The sequence below is a fragment of the Acomys minous genome (genome assembly GCF_964271855.1).
Source record: "Acomys minous genome assembly, chromosome: 8".
Taxonomy (NCBI): domain Eukaryota; kingdom Metazoa; phylum Chordata; class Mammalia; order Rodentia; family Muridae; genus Acomys; species Acomys minous.
The window spans coordinates 6899172-6917485 of record NC_140489.1 but is presented as its reverse complement, the minus strand read 5'-3'; the positions used below and the strand labels follow the sequence as shown (position 1 = coordinate 6917485).

General features: G+C 53.5%; 1 protein-coding gene across 6 annotated transcripts in view; it reads left to right on the top strand.

Moving 5' to 3' along the window:
• MTA1 (metastasis associated 1) overlaps positions 1–18314 on the top strand; it is a 40067-nt gene that overhangs the window by 10123 nt on the left and 11630 nt on the right. For 4 of the 6 annotated variants that reach the window (XM_084793306.1, XM_084793305.1, XM_084793309.1 and 1 more), the window contains exons 2-7: positions 4298–4365; positions 9418–9511; positions 13013–13063; positions 13625–13751; positions 13821–13884; positions 16398–16515. In XM_084793306.1, coding sequence (XP_084649432.1) covers positions 4298–4365; positions 9418–9511; positions 13013–13063; positions 13625–13751; positions 13821–13884; positions 16398–16515 — 522 coding nt within the window. The remainder of the gene's footprint in view (positions 1–4297; positions 4366–9417; positions 9512–13012; positions 13064–13624; positions 13752–13820; positions 13885–16397; positions 16516–18314) is intronic. The other 2 variants (XM_084793308.1, XM_084793307.1) reach the window with 1 other exon arrangement.

The following is an 18314-nucleotide window of genomic DNA, read 5'->3' as shown; positions in this document are numbered from 1 at the left end:
AGACTGCAGTGCTCTTGAACTCAGCTCCTTGCTCCTTGTCCTGAAGGGTGCCCACCAGCCAAGGTGGGCGGGTCTCAGAGGATGGAGGCGAGGTGTAGGCCAGCATGTGGTACCAATGATTGGAGACATGTACAGAGGGACCTTGAAACCAGGACTGTTACTGGAGGTTGGTCATATGCTCATGGGTGACCACTTCATCACTCAGCCTCTGTCCCCTCAGGAGTTAGCTTGTTACCATGTAGCCTCAGCCCCAACACTGTAAGTCAGGTTGTTACCAAAGATGATTTGGCCAAAGCCTGGGAAGGGGACACTCCTAGCTCGGACTGTGGACATCCCATACCTGATCTGCGCAGAGGCCGTGCTTGCCATGCTGTGGTGAGGCATGCGTCCACCAGGGCTACAAGATCTGAGCTGCAGCAGCAGCATTGCTGGCGAGTGTGAGCAGAGCACTAACCCTGAGCTGTTGTCACGCTCTGAAGCCCTGTTTACTCACTAATCCATCTCTACTTTTTGCACTTTTAAATTTTAAATTCAGTACATTTGGAAGCTTTATTGTACCTACATACTGTGCTTTACTTCAGGCTTGACCTGTGTGCCTCAATTCTACTCTCTAGACCTCTGCGGAAGTATGCCAGTTTTTATTGTAGTTCATCACACCTTCCCCCCCACCCCCAAGACAGGGTTTCTCTGTGTAGCCCTGGCTGTCCTGGACTCACTTTGTAGACCAGGCTGGCCTAGAACTCACAGTGATCTGCCTGCCTCCGCCTCCTGAGTGCTGGGATTAAAGGTGTGCGCCACCACGCCTGGCTTACAGACACCTCTTAAAGTACCATTTTGATTGTGTGCCTGATGGTGGGTATGTGCATGAGTGCAAGCACCTGTGGAGGCCAGAAGAGGGTAAGGACCATCGAGCTGGAGTTACAGGCGTTTGTCCACGTGGGTGTGGGGAGCAGTGCCAGCCCATCCCTTTAGCCAACCCACTGTTCATACTTTTATCATACAGACCTTTCAGTGCATGTGTGTGCGTGCGCGCTTGCATATGCATGCAACTATCAAAACGAGGGTATTTTAGCCTACCACCCCTCAGCCACCATGTTATAAAGTGTGTGTCTCTGTCTCCCACAGATGTAAGGTGGCGCTTTGCCCCTGGGCAACTGTGCTGCTTTGTTTTCTAGGCAGTTGGTCTATTTCATCACAATTGTTGAGTGACTGGCATAAAATGTAATCATTGCCACCTTGTCATTTTACCTCTTCACAGCACTGGGACCTGTAGGGATGTGTCATGTCCTGTGTCCCATGTCATGTTCTCCTTGCCTCCCCTCTCCCCCCATGTCATGGCTGATGGTGGTTTTCTGTAGCTTTTTTATTTGTTATCAGAATAACATTTGTTCATGTTTTAATCATTTTCTAGTTTCTTTGATTTTTGTTTGTCTTTATTTCCTCCTGCCTTTTTTCCCTCTTACTAAAAAGTATAATGTCCATTTAGCATACTTTGTCTTGTTGGGCAGGCACTTCTGAGGTTTGAAAGAGGCGTGTAGTTGAGTCACTGCTGCCACAGACAGATGTCCTGTCCATGAGGGAGCCCTCCTGTGGCACCCCATCCCCTGCTCTAGGGTGCCTGTGTGCCTGTCCTTCCCTAAGAGCAGCTACATGGTGCCTGCTTCTCGTGTGTCACCCCCGGGTACCCTGCTTCTCGTGTGGCGTCCCCGGGTACCCTGCTTCTCGTGTGTCACCCCCGGGTACCCTGCTTCTCGTGTGTCACCCCCGGGTACCCTGCTTCTCGTGTGTCACCCCCGGGTACCCTGCTTCTCGTGTGGCGTCCCCGGGTACCCTGCTTCTCGTGTGTCACCCCCGGGTACCCTGCTTCTCGTGTGGCGTCCCCGGGTACCCTGCTTCTCGTGTGTCACCCCCGGGTACCCTGCTTCTCGTGTGTCACCCCCGGGGTACCCTGCTTCTCGTGTGTCACCCCCAGGTACCCTGCTTCTCGTGTGGCGTCCCCGGGTACCCTGCTTCTCGTGTGTCACCCCCGGGTACCCTGCTTCTCGTGTGGCGTCCCCGGGTACCCTGCTTCTCGTGTGTCACCCCCGGGTACCCTGCTTCTCGTGTGTCACCCCCGGGTACCCTGCTTCTCGTGTGTCACCCCCGGGTACCCTGCTTCTCGTGTGTCACCCCCGGGTACCCTGCTTCTCGTGTGGCGTCCCCGGGTACCCTGCTTCTCGTGTGTCACCCCCGGGTACCCTGCTTCTCGTGTGTCACCCCCGGGTACCCTGCTTCTCGTGTGTCACCCCCGGGTACCCTGCTTCTCGTGTGGCGTCCCCGGGTACCCTGCTTCTCGTGTGTCACCCCCGGGTACCCTGCTTCTCGTGTGTCACCCCCGGGTACCCTGCTTCTCGTGTGGCGTCCCCGGGTACCCTGCTTCTCGTGTGTCACCCCCGGGTACCCTGCTTCTCGTGTGTCACCCCCGGGTACCCTGCTTCTCGTGTGGCGTCCCCGGGTACCCTGCTTCTCGTGTGTCACCCCCGGGGTACCCTGCTTCTCGTGTGTCACCCCCGGGTACCCTGCTTCTCGTGTGTCACCCCCAGGTACCCTGCTTCTCGTGTGGCGTCCCCGGGTACCCTGCTTCTCGTGTGTCACCCCCGGGTACCCTGCTTCTCGTGTGGCGTCCCCGGGTACCCTGCTTCTCGTGTGTCACCCCCGGGTACCCTGCTTCTCGTGTGGCGTCCCCGGGTACCCTGCTTCTCGTGTGTCACCCCCGGGTACCCTGCTTCTCGTGTGGCGTCCCCGGGTACCCTGCTTCTCGTGTGTCACCCCCGGGTACCCTGCTTCTCGTGTGTCACCCCCGGGTACCCTGCTTCTCGTGTGTCACCCCCGGGTACCCTGCTTCTCGTGTGTCACCCCCGGGTACCCTGCTTCTCGTGTGTCACCCCCGGGTACCCTGCTTCTCGTGTGGCGTCCCCGGGTACCCTGCCTGTTTACCTCTTCTTCACTTGGGAGGAGACACTTGATTTTATTCCAGTTTTTTACAAGTATGAATAACTTGGGATTTTAGGCTTAACTTGCTGTGATTTGTAAACATAAACATTTAGATAATATTGCCTTTTTTAAAAACTAGCTTTATTAAGAATTATCTGCATTGATGAAATTCATCAGGGTGTTTTCACAGTGTTCCAGGAGGACCCCAAATCTAAGCCTAGAGACTTCCTCCAGTGCTGTGTCCTTTCCTTCCTTGGGCTTTTCTTTTTCCAGGAGACCCTTCACCCTGGTGTGAATGCCTCTGAATACTAGCTGTTGGAGTTCTAAGTCCTGGAGGGTGGCACAGGCTCAGGGAACAATTATGATGACAGACCTGTTCCCACAAGTTATGTGCCTGCATGGAAGAAGGGAACAGCAGTTGCTGACTCTGTCCAGGGCCCATGTCAACAAGAGGAATGTTCTAGTCAGCTCAGTTAAGGAGGGGGTTCATTGCCAAGGAGTTCCAGCCTGGCAATATGACAGTCTAGCTTGCTCTCTGCACTGGGGCTGCTGAGCATTGTGGTAGTGGGGTGATAGGAGCTGTCCAGATGGAGGCTGCCAGCTTTTAAAAGTGTTCCTGTATATCTGTGGAGCTAGGAAGACATTTGAAAGCCATGTAGCTTCACCAAAATGCTGAAGTTTGTACTGACCTTATAGTCCTAGTCCCAGGGCACCTTCTGGGGTCATTGTGGCACCCCTGGCATCATACACCTCTAGGATCTCTGACTCTAGGGGAGGCAGAACCTGTAATTCTGACGTGGCTGCCCTGCTGGTGTGTATGATTGCCTAGAAGCCATGACCTCTGCCCTGTGTAGTTGCTATTTCTGTTTTGGAAGCGGCTGGGCACGTGCTGGGCTGCAGTGGCCTCTGGTGGCAAATAGCAGACACAGTGTTGATGCCAGCAGCAGCTACTTGGGAAGGTGTCCAGTGGCTTTGAGCAGGGAGGGCTCAGTGTAGCATTTGAGATGGAATTTATGGGGGAAGCTGTAGTCAGTCCCCACAGACTTCCCACTAAGGCTTGTGCTCTTGAAGGCAGTTGACATGGGATGTTTGAGGGCTGCAGGCCCCTCCCAGGACAGCCCCCTCCATCCTGTTTCTCCCTAGCCCATCCACAGCCGTCATCTGGCCCAGCAGCCCTGTCTGGGTTCTGTCATCCACTGCTCTAGTAGTGTACGGCTTTGCCGAGGGCCTGCCTGAGGCTCTCGGGCAATCCTTTAGGGGTCCTAAGAATGCTGGGAACGGTTTAGAGACTTGGTGCTATGTGTAACGATCTCTCTGTTTGCAGACTATGTCTACTTTGAGAACTCTTCCAGCAACCCATACCTGATCCGCAGGATTGAAGAGCTTAATAAGGTAAGAGCTCTGCTCAGTGGCGCTCCTGTCTGGCCCTGGGGGTGTGGGCGTCCCGCCAGAAGAGGCTGGGAGTCCCTGCCACCTCTCTGGGGCCATGTCTAGGCTGCTGCCTCTTTTTTTTTTTTTTTTTAAATGCTTTTATTTTATGTATATGGGTGTTTTGTCTGCATGTATTATCTGTGTACCACGTGGGTGGAGGCCGGAAGAGGGTGTTGAATCCCTGGAACTGAATGGAGTTACAGATGACTGTGAGCTGCCATGTGGGTGCTGAGAATCGAACCTGAGTCCCGGAAGAGCAGCCAGTGCTCTTGACTTCATTTACCCAGCGCTAGCCTTTGCTTCTTGAGGACTTGCTCAGGGTGGCCTAGAGGTGTTGCCAACTCCGCTACCCCATCTCCCAGCATGTACTGGTCTGTCTGTGGCAGGTGCCTTCATGGACCTGAGCACACCTAGGACGCAGGAATCCGGGTGGATGCTTCTGGACACCAGGCAGGGTAGTGTCTTTCAGGGCTTAGTTCCACCTGTACACACACCCTCTCCTCATCCTCCTTTCATTTCCATCAGCTTAGGTGGCTTCCTGGGCTACAGGACTACAGTGGGCATTGCAGATTTGTCTGCTCTGCAGCTCTGAGGGTACATGCAGTATTTGTATACTGGGGTCCTGTTGGCCTCTTACCCAGTAGCTTCTTCTCCCATGGCCTGTGTCTGCTGGGAATCCTTGGTCTGGGGACATGGTGGTTCCATTACTGGAACCCCAGGGTATCTACATGCCACCTAGGGTGGAGGCTAGAAGTGAGAGAGATGGATGTCTGAGTTTCGGAAGCTTGGCTCCATTCCACCCTGTGCTTGAGGTGAGCTCCTGGCACTTTGGGCAGTGGGTTGGGTCCTGTCAGCCAAAGTCATAGCAGGCACACACTCTAGAAAGCTTCTTGTTCCTTCTGGATTGCTGGGGCTCATGCCCACTTCACTACTATGAGCCTCAAATGTAGCTCACTGTTGGCTCAAAAGCTGACACTGATTGGAGACTTCTCGGGTGCTGGAGTAGACAGGCATGTTCCTGTTCTGCTTCCTCCAGTGTCAGGCAACTGACATGACAGACTTCCCTGACCTGTGTCCCTGAAAATCCACTTTTTCCTGTCAGACTGGGTGGCCCTGGGGCTTCTTGAGTGTCATAGACCAGCGAGAGGGGCTGTTTTACTAGACCTCAGTTTCTTGCAATCAAATGGGACAGGGAGGGCAAGGGTGGATGTTACCCCACAGGTGGCTCTGTTGTACCTGACTGGGCCCCACAGGTGGCTCTGTTGTACCTGACTGGGCCCCACAGGTGGCTCCTTGATGGAAGACTAGGTATGGCCCCAGCTCCTAGGGTTTGGCCTTTCCAGCTCCTTGGGGCCCGTGATGCTCAAGCTGTGCTGTCTGATGTCTTATGCTGCCTCTGTAGCATCTGCTACCAGCCTAGAGGCAAGTAGTGGGTTTGTATGTCCATGTATGCACGTGGGGAGGTGTTGGGAGTATACAGGGAGCTTCTGGAGGCCTGAGGCCTATCATGGCATAGGTGGGCAGTAGTGTTTACTCTGATGTACTTCATCAGGACCAGAGCCCTGACAGGTACCCCATGATTGGCCCTAGCCACAGTTGGCAATAGGCAGGGCAATAGGTTGAGTGGCTGGACCTTTCAGACTAAGTAGTTGGCTGCTACAGCTGTGGGTCAACAGGCTGTCCACAAAGTGTCGTTTATACATCTCAGTTGCACAGACTTGGACATGAACACACAGGCTTGTAGAAGAGTGTCCCAGATGCAGTGAGTGGGTCCAGTCTGTATGTCTGTGTCCCTTGCATTCTGCAGTGAGGGTGTCCCTTGGCCCAGCATATGTAGCAGTATTGGCCCCATTTTTTTAAAAAAATATTTTATTTATTATTATGTATACAATGTTTAGCCTGCATGTACACCTGCACTCCAGAAGAGGGCACCAGATCACATTATAGATGGTTGTGAGCCACCATGTGGTTGCTGGGAATTGAACTCAGAACCTTTGGAAGAGCAGACAGTGCTCTTAACCTCTGAGCCATCTCTCTAGGCCCCCATTATTTTTTTTTAAGATTTATTTATTTATTATTTATAGAATGCTTTGTCTGCATGTACACCTGCAGGCCAGAAGAAGGCATCAGATCACATCATAGATGATTGTGAACTGAACCACCATGTAGTTGCTGGGAATTGAATTCATGACCTCTAGAAGAGCAGTCAGTGCTCTTAACTGCTGAGCCATCTCTCCAGCCCCCAGCCCCATCTTTTTGAGTGACTATCTGGCATAAACCTCACCCACCTCAAAGCCAAGTGTAGAGGACATGTCATGTAATGGAGCTGTGAACTCAGCTGGCAGGCCCAGAGTCCTAACTGTAGGCCAGCCTTGCAGTCTCTCAACGTCAGACCTTTGTTACAAGGATAGGGCTCCCATCTGTGGTGGTCTACCTCTCATCTCCAGCCTGTGAGGGGAACTCTAAGCTGTAAGACTTGCTTGACAGCCCTGGCTGCCATCCAGAGCCAGCATATTCCACACACATGAAAGGTACCTTCAGTGATGAGAAACTTCTGATTCTAGGGACAGGTGATGCTGACAGCTGTTTTCAAGCTGGTGCTTCCTAGGAAGGGAACATCAGAGCTATGTACAGACAGGCAGCACTCCCACCTGCTGACACAGGTTGATGAGCTCCAGTGCCCCCAGGCTATATGGGGGGGCGGAGGTACCATATCCACCATGGGTATTGACCAAACTTGACCAGCCAGAGCCCTACCTAGGCAAGAGTAGGCACTGCACAGGTGAGGCAAGTTCTCCCTGTGGCGTCAGGAAGGGGATGAGAAGATTCTCCTGGGAGCCAAAACACGATGTTGAGCAGAGTGTGGTTCCTCTCCCCACGCCCTGTGACAGATCACACTGTGATGACACCCTGGACGAAGCCCCCTGTGGACGCTCGAGAAAGCTTTTTGTGCAGAAGTTAGAATCCAGGACCTCAGAAAGGAGGGGACAGTACTGAGCATGGGGAGGCACTGTGGCCAGTGGTCACCTCCAGAAGTGGAGACAAGGAGGGAAGATTGGGTGACAACTGAGGGTGCTTTCTAGGGAGTAGGACAGGAGTAGAGAGACGAGGACACAAGTTAGAAAGCCAAAGGTATTCCCAAAGCCCAACACCCACTTAGGAGGGATTGCAGCAGTAGGAGTGACCCGAGGAATAAGGACTGAGCTGAGGGTCTTCTTAGGTGAGTCCTGTCATGTGGAAGGATAGAAGGTGTGGAAACACGGACAGGTGGAGCTCTGAATTTGAGGCTAGCCTGGTTTACATAGTGAGTTCCAGGGCTAGTGAGACCAGCTCAACAAAAGAACTCCTGAGTTTAGAGGAAAAGCAGATGACAGGGGCACACAGCGGCATCCTCCATGACTGTGAGAAGGCAGGTCATGCCAGCCCTGTGTCAGTAGAAGACAGACAGATGACCATAGCTGCCAGCCTCTCAGAAGGCCATGAAAGCTGTGCCCTACCACAGTGAGACCTCCATCCCAGCAAAGGAGGGCAAGTACCCCATCTTAGACATCCATAAGGATGATGTGGAGAGTCTCCAGGGGTCAAAGCTTGACATTGGTCCTGGACCCCACTGATAGCTGTTGGAAGGGTTCCGTGATGGCTGTCGAGTGAGAAGGTAGTGTGTAAAGACATGTGGTGAACGAGCGTGAGTTTGACACATGGGGACCACGTTGGGGCGCGTCACAGGATTGGCTCAGCGTGTTTCTGCAGTTATCTGTGATTGGAAGTGTGTGGTGATTGATTAGTACTGCCAGCGTGGCAGAGTCTAGAACGCCGTGTAAGACTGCCCTCTGGGTACACCTGGGAGTCTTGTCTCGATGTGTTAACGAAATGAGACCTGTCGCTGCTTCCTGACCATGTGACCAGCTTCTGACACCACGACGCCTCTGCCATGCAACATGGAGCTACAAGCCAGACTGTGTCCACAGCAATAGGAAAAAAAAAAGAGTACAATGGTAGAAAAAAACCATTAAAATATGTATTGAGGGAATGTATTATGGTATTGGGCTGTGTGCAGAGAATTCTACCCTACAGTACTGAAGGAACCTGTGGAAGTTGAGCTCAGGTAGGTATGTGGGGTGGGAGCTGTTGTCACTGCTTCAGACTGCATGAACCGCTTCACCGTGGTCTGGCAGACACAGGAGCCACCCAGGGAAATTTCTGGCCATAGAAAGATGGCCTAATCATAGGAGAGGTAGAGTTCTGTTGTGTGATTGCTCTGGGTACACCTGATGTCCACAAACCATGCCAATGTGAGTGAGTGAGCAGGGTGGATAAACAGGAGTGAAGACAGAAGTCTTGTATAGAACTTAATTTGTGTATTTTCCACTCAAGGTGGGAACACTAGTTAGGGGTATAACCTTGCATATTTGCAACATTATTATTTTATTATTAGTCTTTAGACAGGGCTTCACTGTGTAGCCTGACTTGCCTGGATTCCACTACATAGACCAGGCTGGTCTTGAACACACAGATCTGTTTGCTCTTGTCTCAAAGTGCTGGGATTGCAGGATGCCTTGCATCATTTAGCAGTTATGTGACCCCGACTAGTTATATAACCGTCTCTGCTAGTGCCAGCTTGCAGATTGTCACAGGAACTCAGGCTGATGCACAAGGTTGAGGTCCCACCTTCATGGTTCCTGTTGGTGATGTGGGTCTCCACTGCTGGTTGCCCTGGGGAGCGCAGTGTTGGAGGCCGAGCTAGACGGGAGGCAGGGTCAAGGCTGGCCTTAGGAGTTCTGGTAAAGCAAGCAGGGCTGTAGGGCCCTGGCAGCCAGTGTGGAACCTCATGGGCCCAGGTCACTGGGTGGGGGGTGGGGGTCGGGGGGAGTCAATCTGTGTGTCTAGTCTAGCATGCATTCCCTTTTGGTGACGCTTACCTGACTTTGGATGTGTTGGTTGGGGGACTGAGTCCTGTCTCGAGGCTGCTTTTAGGGCGTACGTTGCTCAGACACCTCTGCCTTGCTGTTACAGACAGCCAACGGGAATGTGGAGGCCAAGGTGGTGTGTTTCTACAGAAGGCGGGACATTTCCAGCAGCCTCATCGCCCTGGCTGACAAGCATGCAAGTGAGTCTCAGCCTTCCCCCTGGGGTGACGTGCCTGCCCCCTTGAGGGCCCACTCTTGGGTCCTGGCTTCACTGAGGCCATTCTGCTGGCCTGCTTTGTCTTCTCCTGTCTGTAGCTGGATCCTGGGTATACCTTTGTGGCTCAGTGCAAGTGCATAGTCTCTGGGGTCTGGTTTACTCATGGGCAAGGGTGAAGCATCCCTCTTCATGCCTCTTGCCGGTGTCCCATGCTTATAGATTGCCTGGGATGTTAGTGTACCTGGACCCTGGCTCAGGCCCATAGAGCAGAGGGTAAGAAAGGTGCTGGACCAGAGCAGAGGCTGTGGTCACTGCCCAGCCTTTGAGACAGATTATTATAATTTAATGGAAGATATATACTGTGTCCTCCGTAGTTTTGTTTTTTTCAAAAACAGAGACCTTCTTCCTTGCTCAAGGGAACTCCAGCCCAAGCCTGATAAGCATGGTCCAGGGGCACTTGGCCTCCCTGCTGGACCCTTGCCTGGTCCTCATGCTTAGGGCCTGACCTCTCACTGAAGTAAACCCCCATAGACCTGTGATGTTGTGTACACTTAGCTGTCAGGATTGAGCAGAGCTGTGTGAATGTTGGACAACTGCTGAGCCCTAGATGCTTGGCCTGGGGATATTCCCAGCCGCCATGTACTTGTGGTCACCTGGGGGCTCTGCCTGGGCTTGGGAACTTTAAGGCTGTGGTCACTGGGTGCTCTCGCTCTCTTGCTGGTGTCCCATGGTTATAGGCTGCCTGGAGCAGCAGAGTTGCCTGGACTCTGCTCCCAGGGTACTTCTCCGTCAAGAGTTCAGGAGGTGTCATCCCTGACTCTTTGTTGCTGGTTGAAGGGTTCAAGATCCGTTTGTCTGTCTGTCTGTCTGTCTGTCTGTCTGTCTGTCTCTCTCTGTCTCTCTCTCTCTGTCTCTCTCTCTCTGTCTCTGTCTCTCTCTCTTTCTCTCTCTCTCTCTCTCTCTCTCTCTCTCTCTCTCTCTCTCTCACACGCACACACACACACACGACCCACATGTAGCACATATGCATGTACACACGTATGTCCATTGTCCCCATTCCTAACAGGTGAGAGTAGGTTTGCAGGAGCCGGAATCTCCTTGTGGCTGCCAGTCAGGTGAGACTCCTAGAAACCTCTCCTAAGCAAGACTGTTTGCGTGGCAGGTCTTCAGAACTGGCTCCCTTCCCCAGCCACTGGGGACAGAGTTAGGGAGGGGCAAGAAGGGGCCAGAGCTGACTTTAGAGTAAGGTTGGTTTTTTGATGATGTTCCTGTCATACTGTAGGCAGCCCTGGGTGACTCACTAGCGCAGCATTGGGAGCCTTTTGTTTTTGCTTTCAAAATAAAAGTGCAGCTCCCATCTTAGACCAGGGCCTGTCCTCAGGAACCCTTTGGATACAAAGTTGGGCTCCTTGACCTCTGGCCTCCAGGTGCGTGTGCTCCCAGCATTGTGAATGTTCGACAGGCTTGTGGTCCTACAGGCGTGGGTCCCAAGTCTCCAGAAAGCTGGAGTTATCTTGTGTCCACCACAGTAGAGGGGGTGGTCTGTGATAGGACAGTGGCCTGCTGTAAGGACCACAGTGGAGGGGTGGTCCACTGTAGGGCAGTGGCCTGCTGTAAGGACCACAGTGGAGGGGTGGTCCGCTGTAGGGCAGTGGCCGGCTGTAAGGACCACAGTGGAGGGGTGGTCCGCTGTAGGGCAGTGGCCGGCTGTAAGGACCACAGTGGAGGGGTGGTCCGCTGTAGGGCAGTGGCCTGCTGTAAGGACCAGTGTGTAGTCAGACCCTCACTGCTGTCTAGATGTCCAGATGTGCTACTGCCTTTGTGGAGAAGGGTGTGTGGTAGGAAGATGCAAAGAACCGCAGGAGCATTACCCAGAACCGGGGAGTCTACAGAGCCCCACCGCTATGCTCCCAGAAAAGCTGCATGGGGCACCTCTGGCCAGGCCTCCTATGCTCTGCATCAAGCCCAAGAGGTGGCCTCAAGGGTACCAGGGTTTGCTGGCTGACTCTTTGGCCTGTCTTGTGACTGGTGGGTTCCCTGGTCCCTGGTGCTGCCTCCTTCCTGGTTACATAGAGCTCCCTGAGGCCAGGGTAATAATTCCACAGGAGCTAGAGACTCTGGGAGGGCCCTGCCTCTAGCTCCCAGTTCATGCCCCGCGAGGGTGTCTGGCCCAAGCACTGCCCTTAGAGAGGAAGCTTGTGGTGCACCTGAGCAGGCATCCCTTCCAGATGCCAACATAGGGAAATGTGGCCTGGCCTCTATGAAGTCCCCTCCAGAGCAAGTTAGGGTGTAGCAGAGGTAACTGGAGGTAACATGGGATGGGCTCTGGGCTTGGAGTATGGGTTGGGGCTGTGCATCTGCCTCCAGTATTGGCCCTTTGAGAGGTCTCTAGGCAGAGCTCAAGCCAGAGGCTGTGCATGTAGCTATGATAGGGTCTGGGCCTGCTTTAGGCCTAGAAGAGATGAGGGCATCCTGGAACTACTTAGTGCCTGTGTCAGGGTTGTGGGCATGCACCTGGGGACCTGACGTTGGTACAGCCCACAGGTCCATCTACCACTGAGGGTGTGGTTGTATCCCCTGGATGTACTGTACAGTTCAGTGGGCATACACAAAAGCTGAGTGGTTGGTGGCTGGGCCTCATGTGATTATGACATCTCAGGCTGTATGTGCATAGCTTCTAGCTGCTGGGCAAGAGCTGCTCTGGATAGACCTGTCTGCCTCTTGTTTAGGAGGAAAAACTTCTGTGGAATTGCCCCAGGCTCGTGGGACCCAGTGATCTGAAAACAAACCTACATCCACCTCCCAGCCTTGTTCTAAGGGTGCCAGAGGCTAGGGATTGCCCTCCCAAAAGTGCCAGTACTCCCTGTAGTCACCACAAGGGGGCAGCCATGTCTAGCCGGCTTACTGGAGCTGTGGGTATCAGCAGGGGACCCCTGCTGGACACACTAGGCAAGCCTGGGTTATCATAGTGCACACTATTCCACACTCCCCACTTTGAGGAGCTAGGCAAAGGGGTATTTTGTTGATACTGGGTAGCGGGCAGTAGCTAAGCCTCCTGACGTGTTGGCTCTGACGTTGGTATATTGAGCTTCTCCCAGTTGTCAGCACCCTCCACCTGATGACCTGTAGTTCTCTTGCTCAGGTCTGGACAGTCTTGTCTGGAGGTCCCTGACTCCTGTACTTGCCATTTAGGGAGGAACTAGCTCCTGATTGGTGCAGTGTGTGTGAGCAGCCTAACTGGCGGACAGAAGCTGCACATACCAAGGATCTCAGGCAGTAGTTGGAAAAGGGATGGGTTGTAGGTGGGTGGGCAGTGTGAACGCTGGAGCGGTCAGGTGACACAGTCTGTCTTTGGCTGGGTGGGGTTTGTCCTCCACTGGGAGGCCTGTGGCCCCCATGTCTCCTCGGTCCGGGCCCTGGGCAGGGAGCAAGCGCTGGCACTGGCCCTAACTTGCCATCTGGGCGCTGTCTGTCTGTTATGTAGCCCTGTCAGTCTGCTATAGAGCCGGACCGGGGGCGGACACCGGCGAGGAAGGTAAGAGCCGACCTCTGCAAGGAGGGTGTCCTCGCGTCTGTGTCCCTGGGCTGGGGCGGGCGACGCACGAGTGGATGTATCCTGGATGGGCTGCCTGCATGCCCATCCCTGCATCCCTGCCAGCCCGCTGAGGGCCAGGATTCCCTGTGTCAGCCTGTGCCTAGCCTTGGCTGTGGCTCAGGCTTTGAGGGGGATGACCTGCTTGTGCAGGGCATCTACTGTGTTTTGTGGGGTTGTTGGCCTCAGGCTGCCGGATGACACTTCCTGAACATGTAGTGTGCCCGTGTTCTTCCTGCCTCTCTTCCGGCTGCTTCTGAGGCCAGTCCAAACACTGTCCTTATCCTCCCATCCTGATGTTGAGCCCCTATATTCCAGGCTTCCAGGGCATCCGTGGGGCCCTGCCCAGAGCTCCTGAGCCACCTTGGAATGGGCAAGAAATGTGTTAGGCAAGGAAGTGGCCCTCCTGTGCTTGGCACCCTGCACGAGGAAGAGCTAGCTTGGGGGCCAGGGCTGTCAGCTTCCATCTTCGGTGATTACTGACAGGGTCTCTTTGTCCTCTAGGGGAAGTGGAGGAAGAGGTAGAAAATCCAGAGATGGTGGACCTGCCGGAGAAACTTAAGCACCAGCTGCGGCATCGGGAGCTATTCCTCTCTCGGCAGCTGGAGTCCCTGCCTGCCACCCACATCAGGTAGTTCTCGCAGCTCGAACCCGGCACCTTGCTGTCTGCTTTTCCTCCACCTACCATTCTCTCTTCCAGGGGCAAGTGCAGTGTCACCCTGCTCAATGAGACCGAGTCGCTCAAGTCCTACCTGGAGCGTGAGGTAAGGCCCATCCTACTGTCTGCTGGCCTGGGCACGCTGCTTATCCTATTATTCGCACCACAGCTCCTTCCACGGGACCCTGCCACCAGGATTCAGAGAAGTTTAGATCCTGTTGGTTATGTCAGGTATTCAAGGTGACCCCTGTGTGGACCCACTCTGGGGGGATAGATGGTTGGAGTGTGAGCACTTCAGTCTCACTAGCCAGGATTCCAGGGGTGAGAGTCACCTTGTCTTTTGTACACACGGAAGCAGAAGCCCACACAGACCATCTCTCTCCACAGTCTGCAGTGACCCCATGGCTGCTGGCCTTGGTGGGCATTGCTGCACTTGGGGCAGGGTCACCCTGCACATAGTTAGGTATTACCCACTAGATGCCACCCCAAGAAACTAGTGTTTCTGGGGAAGCAAAGTCCCTGAACATGCTGTATAGGGCTGTATAGGGTACCACTGCTGGGAAGGCCAGGCTCTGAAGTTAGATGGCTGGCATGCCAGTTACTTGGAAGATGTGGCAGTGAAGGGAAGGAACACGGGTAGGCAGGTAAGAGCCAGGTGTGCCCCATTTCACACCAGCATCCTCCCCTCCCCCTGCCCACTGCCTCTCACCTGGGACCTAGCCTCTAGAGCGCTGCAGCCTCAGCTTATTCCCTGTGGCCTGAGGCTCCGTGTACTCAGGTTGGGCTAGATAGGGCCATATTCTCAGCCGCAGCCCCACGCCGGGTGTACCAGAAGCCGTCGGGTGTTGTGGTTCAGCTGTTGATACGTGAGCCCTTCGGGGCCACAAATCTGGGCAGTCACAGTTACGGTGGTCTGCTGAGAAGTGACTAGGAATCTGAGCAGCCATGAGATGTGCACTCTCAGTTCCCCAGGCAGCCAGGGCCTTCGGAGGAAGCCATGAAGGCTGTGCAGGAGCCTAGAGCAGAGGCTGTGGTTGCTGCTGGGCAGAGGGGACTGTGGCAGGACCCCTGCTGACAGCTGTAGAGAAGGGTAGAACTGCAGAAAAGGAAAAGATGCAAGCATTTGTGAGCCAGAGGCCCAGCCAGCCAGTGTTCCCAGCTGCTGCCTCGAGGTGGTGAGGCTGCTGTGCTCTTTGATACGGTTTCCATCCAGATGTTTAGGAAACATGCAGTGCCTGAGTGATGAAGGATGCAGGCAGCAGCTTCCTGCTTCTGCTGGCTAGGCACCTCGCCGTCCTTTGTGCCTGAGACTGCTTTTTAACTTCTTCCTTAGGCACACTGAACTAATCTACTGGGTTCTGTATAGCTGTGGCCTACCAGGCCTAACTGCCAGCAGCCTTTGAGAATCCTACTTTGCCTAGGCCTGAGTCTTCACAGGCAAAATCTCAAGAAACAAGAGACTCCACCATGAAGAGTAGCCAAATCCCAGGCAGTAGCAGATGATGAGGCATGACCAGGCCACCCAGACCTTCCAACTAGTGAAACTCAGCACAAAACAGACCACAAGCTTTTTATAATTCAAAGAAGCAGTATGGGATCAGAACACAATGACAGGTGTGGGTCAGCGCCACCATCCACTGGGTGTTCTGGACCCCGAGAAAGGCAGGCGTTGTTGACTAACATCCCAATGCAGTGTCTAAGAGCAGCTAGTCAGTGCTAGCAGGAAGCAGAATGGGAAAAAGAGAGGAATTGCAAGTCATGGTTGGAGTGTGAAGGTGAGGACTAGCAGCCCAGGAGTTAAGGAAGAGCTGGGCATCAGGCCTGGGAGCAGGGAGCACAGGGGCAGCCATGAGCACCAAGCGTCCAGGGCGTGGGGCCCAGAAGACCACAACTCAGAGCTAACACCACGTTGGTCGGAAGGACTAGGACCGGAGTTGTGGGGCCTAAAGCCTGAGACAGAGAAAGGTTGAGAAAGGTTGTGCTGTGTGAGTTTCAGCCTGGTGGCCAGGCGCAGAGGTGGGTCAGCCATGAAGATGCATCCTGGAACGGTGTCTAGCTCTGTGCTTGGTGCGTCTCAATGTGTTTGCCTGCCTGTAGCCTATACAATTTATTCCCAGGTATCTTGGGGATTTTTTGGTTTTGTTTTTGCTGCACTCATAAGTTGATGTTTTTTTCTTCTGGGCATGGGATGGTAGTGTTTGAGACAGGTTTTCATTATGGAGCCCTGACTGTCCTGGAACTCTGTGTAGACTGGCTGGCCTCGAACTCACAGATTCTGCTTGCTTATGCCTCTCAAGTGCTAGGATTAAAGGCAAACACCACTATGCCTGGCTGTCGTAAATTGAATTTCAAATATTTGCTGTGACAGAAAGATAGTGGCTTTTGTGAGAGGGTTGTGCCTAGGGACCCTGGCAAGCTCGGGGCTCATCAACTTTTGAGTTCCTAACCAGACAAGCACCCTCTGCAGCAGTGTGATGACATCCTTTGCAGTTCTCACTTCACTCCTGCTGCTGCAGGGGCGGAGCAGGCCGGCCACACCCCTCCCTCACAGCTGCATTTGCTTGCTGGGTACAGCTGGAAGACTCGTCTGACACCTCTGTCTTGTGTGGTGTTTTTCAGGATTTCTTCTTCTATTCTCTAGTCTACGACCCACAGCAAAAGACCCTTCTGGCTGACAAAGGGGAGATTCGTGTAGGAAACCGGTACCAGGCTGACATCACTGACTTGCTGAAAGAAGGTGAGATTCAGGTTAGGCCATGGCGTAGGGAGGCCAGAGGTGTAGCTGCAGCCTAGGCTGCAGCTCGCTCAGAGCCTCCTTCCCAATAGAACTGGGATCCAGCCTCAAGTCTCAAGCCCTAGAGCCGCCTGCTGAGCCCTGTGGCTCCTCAGACTTCTTTTTGGCAGTCTGTTATCAGTTTGGTTTTATACCGTTTATTCTGCCACATGCCATCCCCCCAGTTTTGTTCCTTATTTATTTTATTGCTTTATTTATATTAATGTATATGGATATTTTGCCTGTATGTATATTGGTGCACCACATTTGTGCAGTGCCCATGGAGGTCAGAAAAAGGCTTGAATCTCCTGTGACTGGAGTTACAGAAGGTTGTAAGCTGGCCAGGTGGTATACTGCGCACACCAGTAATCCCAGCACTGTGGGAGGCAGAACAGGTGGATGGATCTCTGTGAGTTCAAGGCCAGCCTGATCTACAAAGCGAGTCCAGGACAGCAAAGGCTACACAGAAAAACCCTGTCTCAAAACAAAACACAAAAAGAAAAGGGAAGAGGAGGTTGTGAGCTGTCCTGTGGGTTTTGGGAGTTGAACTCAGAGGTTCCCTGGGAGAGCAGCGCCATCTCCTCAGCATCCATCCCAGGTTTTTGAAGCAGGGTCTCATTTTACTTATATAGGCAAAACCCCCCGACCTTGCCTCCCTTTTCCCTCAGCCTTGAACAGTCTAAGATTACAGTAGCAAGCCACCACATCAGTCTCATTAGTTCTACATTTGTGTGTGTGTGTGTGTGTGTGTGTGTGTGTGTGTGTGTGTGTGTCCGTCCGCCCGCCCGCTGTCTGTCTGTCTGTCTGTCTGAGCATGTGTGTATAGAGGTCAGAAGACAACTTGCTGGAGTCTGTTTTCTCATTCCCCCATGTGAGACTCAGGATTCAAGTTCAAGACTTGTGGAGGTCTGAGAACAATATGTAGGTGTCGGTTCTCCCCTAGCATGTGGGTTCTGGAGATTGAACTCAGGCTTGGCAGCAAGCACCTTCGCATACTGATTCATCTCACCAGCTCCTCCCTCCCTATTAAATGTAATAATAGATTACTTTATTCATTGCTTGATTTGTGTATAGGGTTTGGTGGTCAGGAGACACCCTATAAGGATCGCCTCCATCCTGCTATGGTGGGTAGCAGGGATCAAACTCAGGTTGTTAGGTTTTTTAGGACCCTTTATCTCTACCAGATCTGGTTGATAAGAGCCACCAGTTCTGGCCTAACACCCAGGGCCTGCGGGCCCCTCCCACAGCTTCCTTCTTTTAGCAGCCCTGGCAGAATGATCAAGACCTTCTCGGTAGCCTCCCAGTAGAGCACTTAGGCTCTGTCCCCAGGGCCATGTAACTCTGGCGCAGCTGGGACTGAGGGTCTAAGGGAGAGCTCCAGGGCCGTTACTGTTCTGCTGTCTCACGGAGCGCAGCCTCAGGTAGAGCGCTGGCCCCGGTGCAGCGCAAGCGCGCGCACCATTTTGCATGCCCTGCCCTTCCCTTCACCTTATCTCTGTTGTAGTCCTGGTCTTCACCACCGCTCTCCCAGGGAGTGCAGCCTCTGCGCAGCCTTGGCTGTCTTGGACTTGCTTTGTAGGCTAAAATCCACGAAGACCTGCCTGCCTCTGCCTCCCCAGGTGCTGGTATTACAAGCTGTAGGGCCTGCTTGTGGGAAAAAGCAAGACCCCAGGAGTCTCCAGCCAGTCACAGTGGCCTTTTCCCTCCTAGTCTCTGCAGCCTTTGGTCACAAAGGGCAATGGGTTTCCCCATGGTGTCACTCT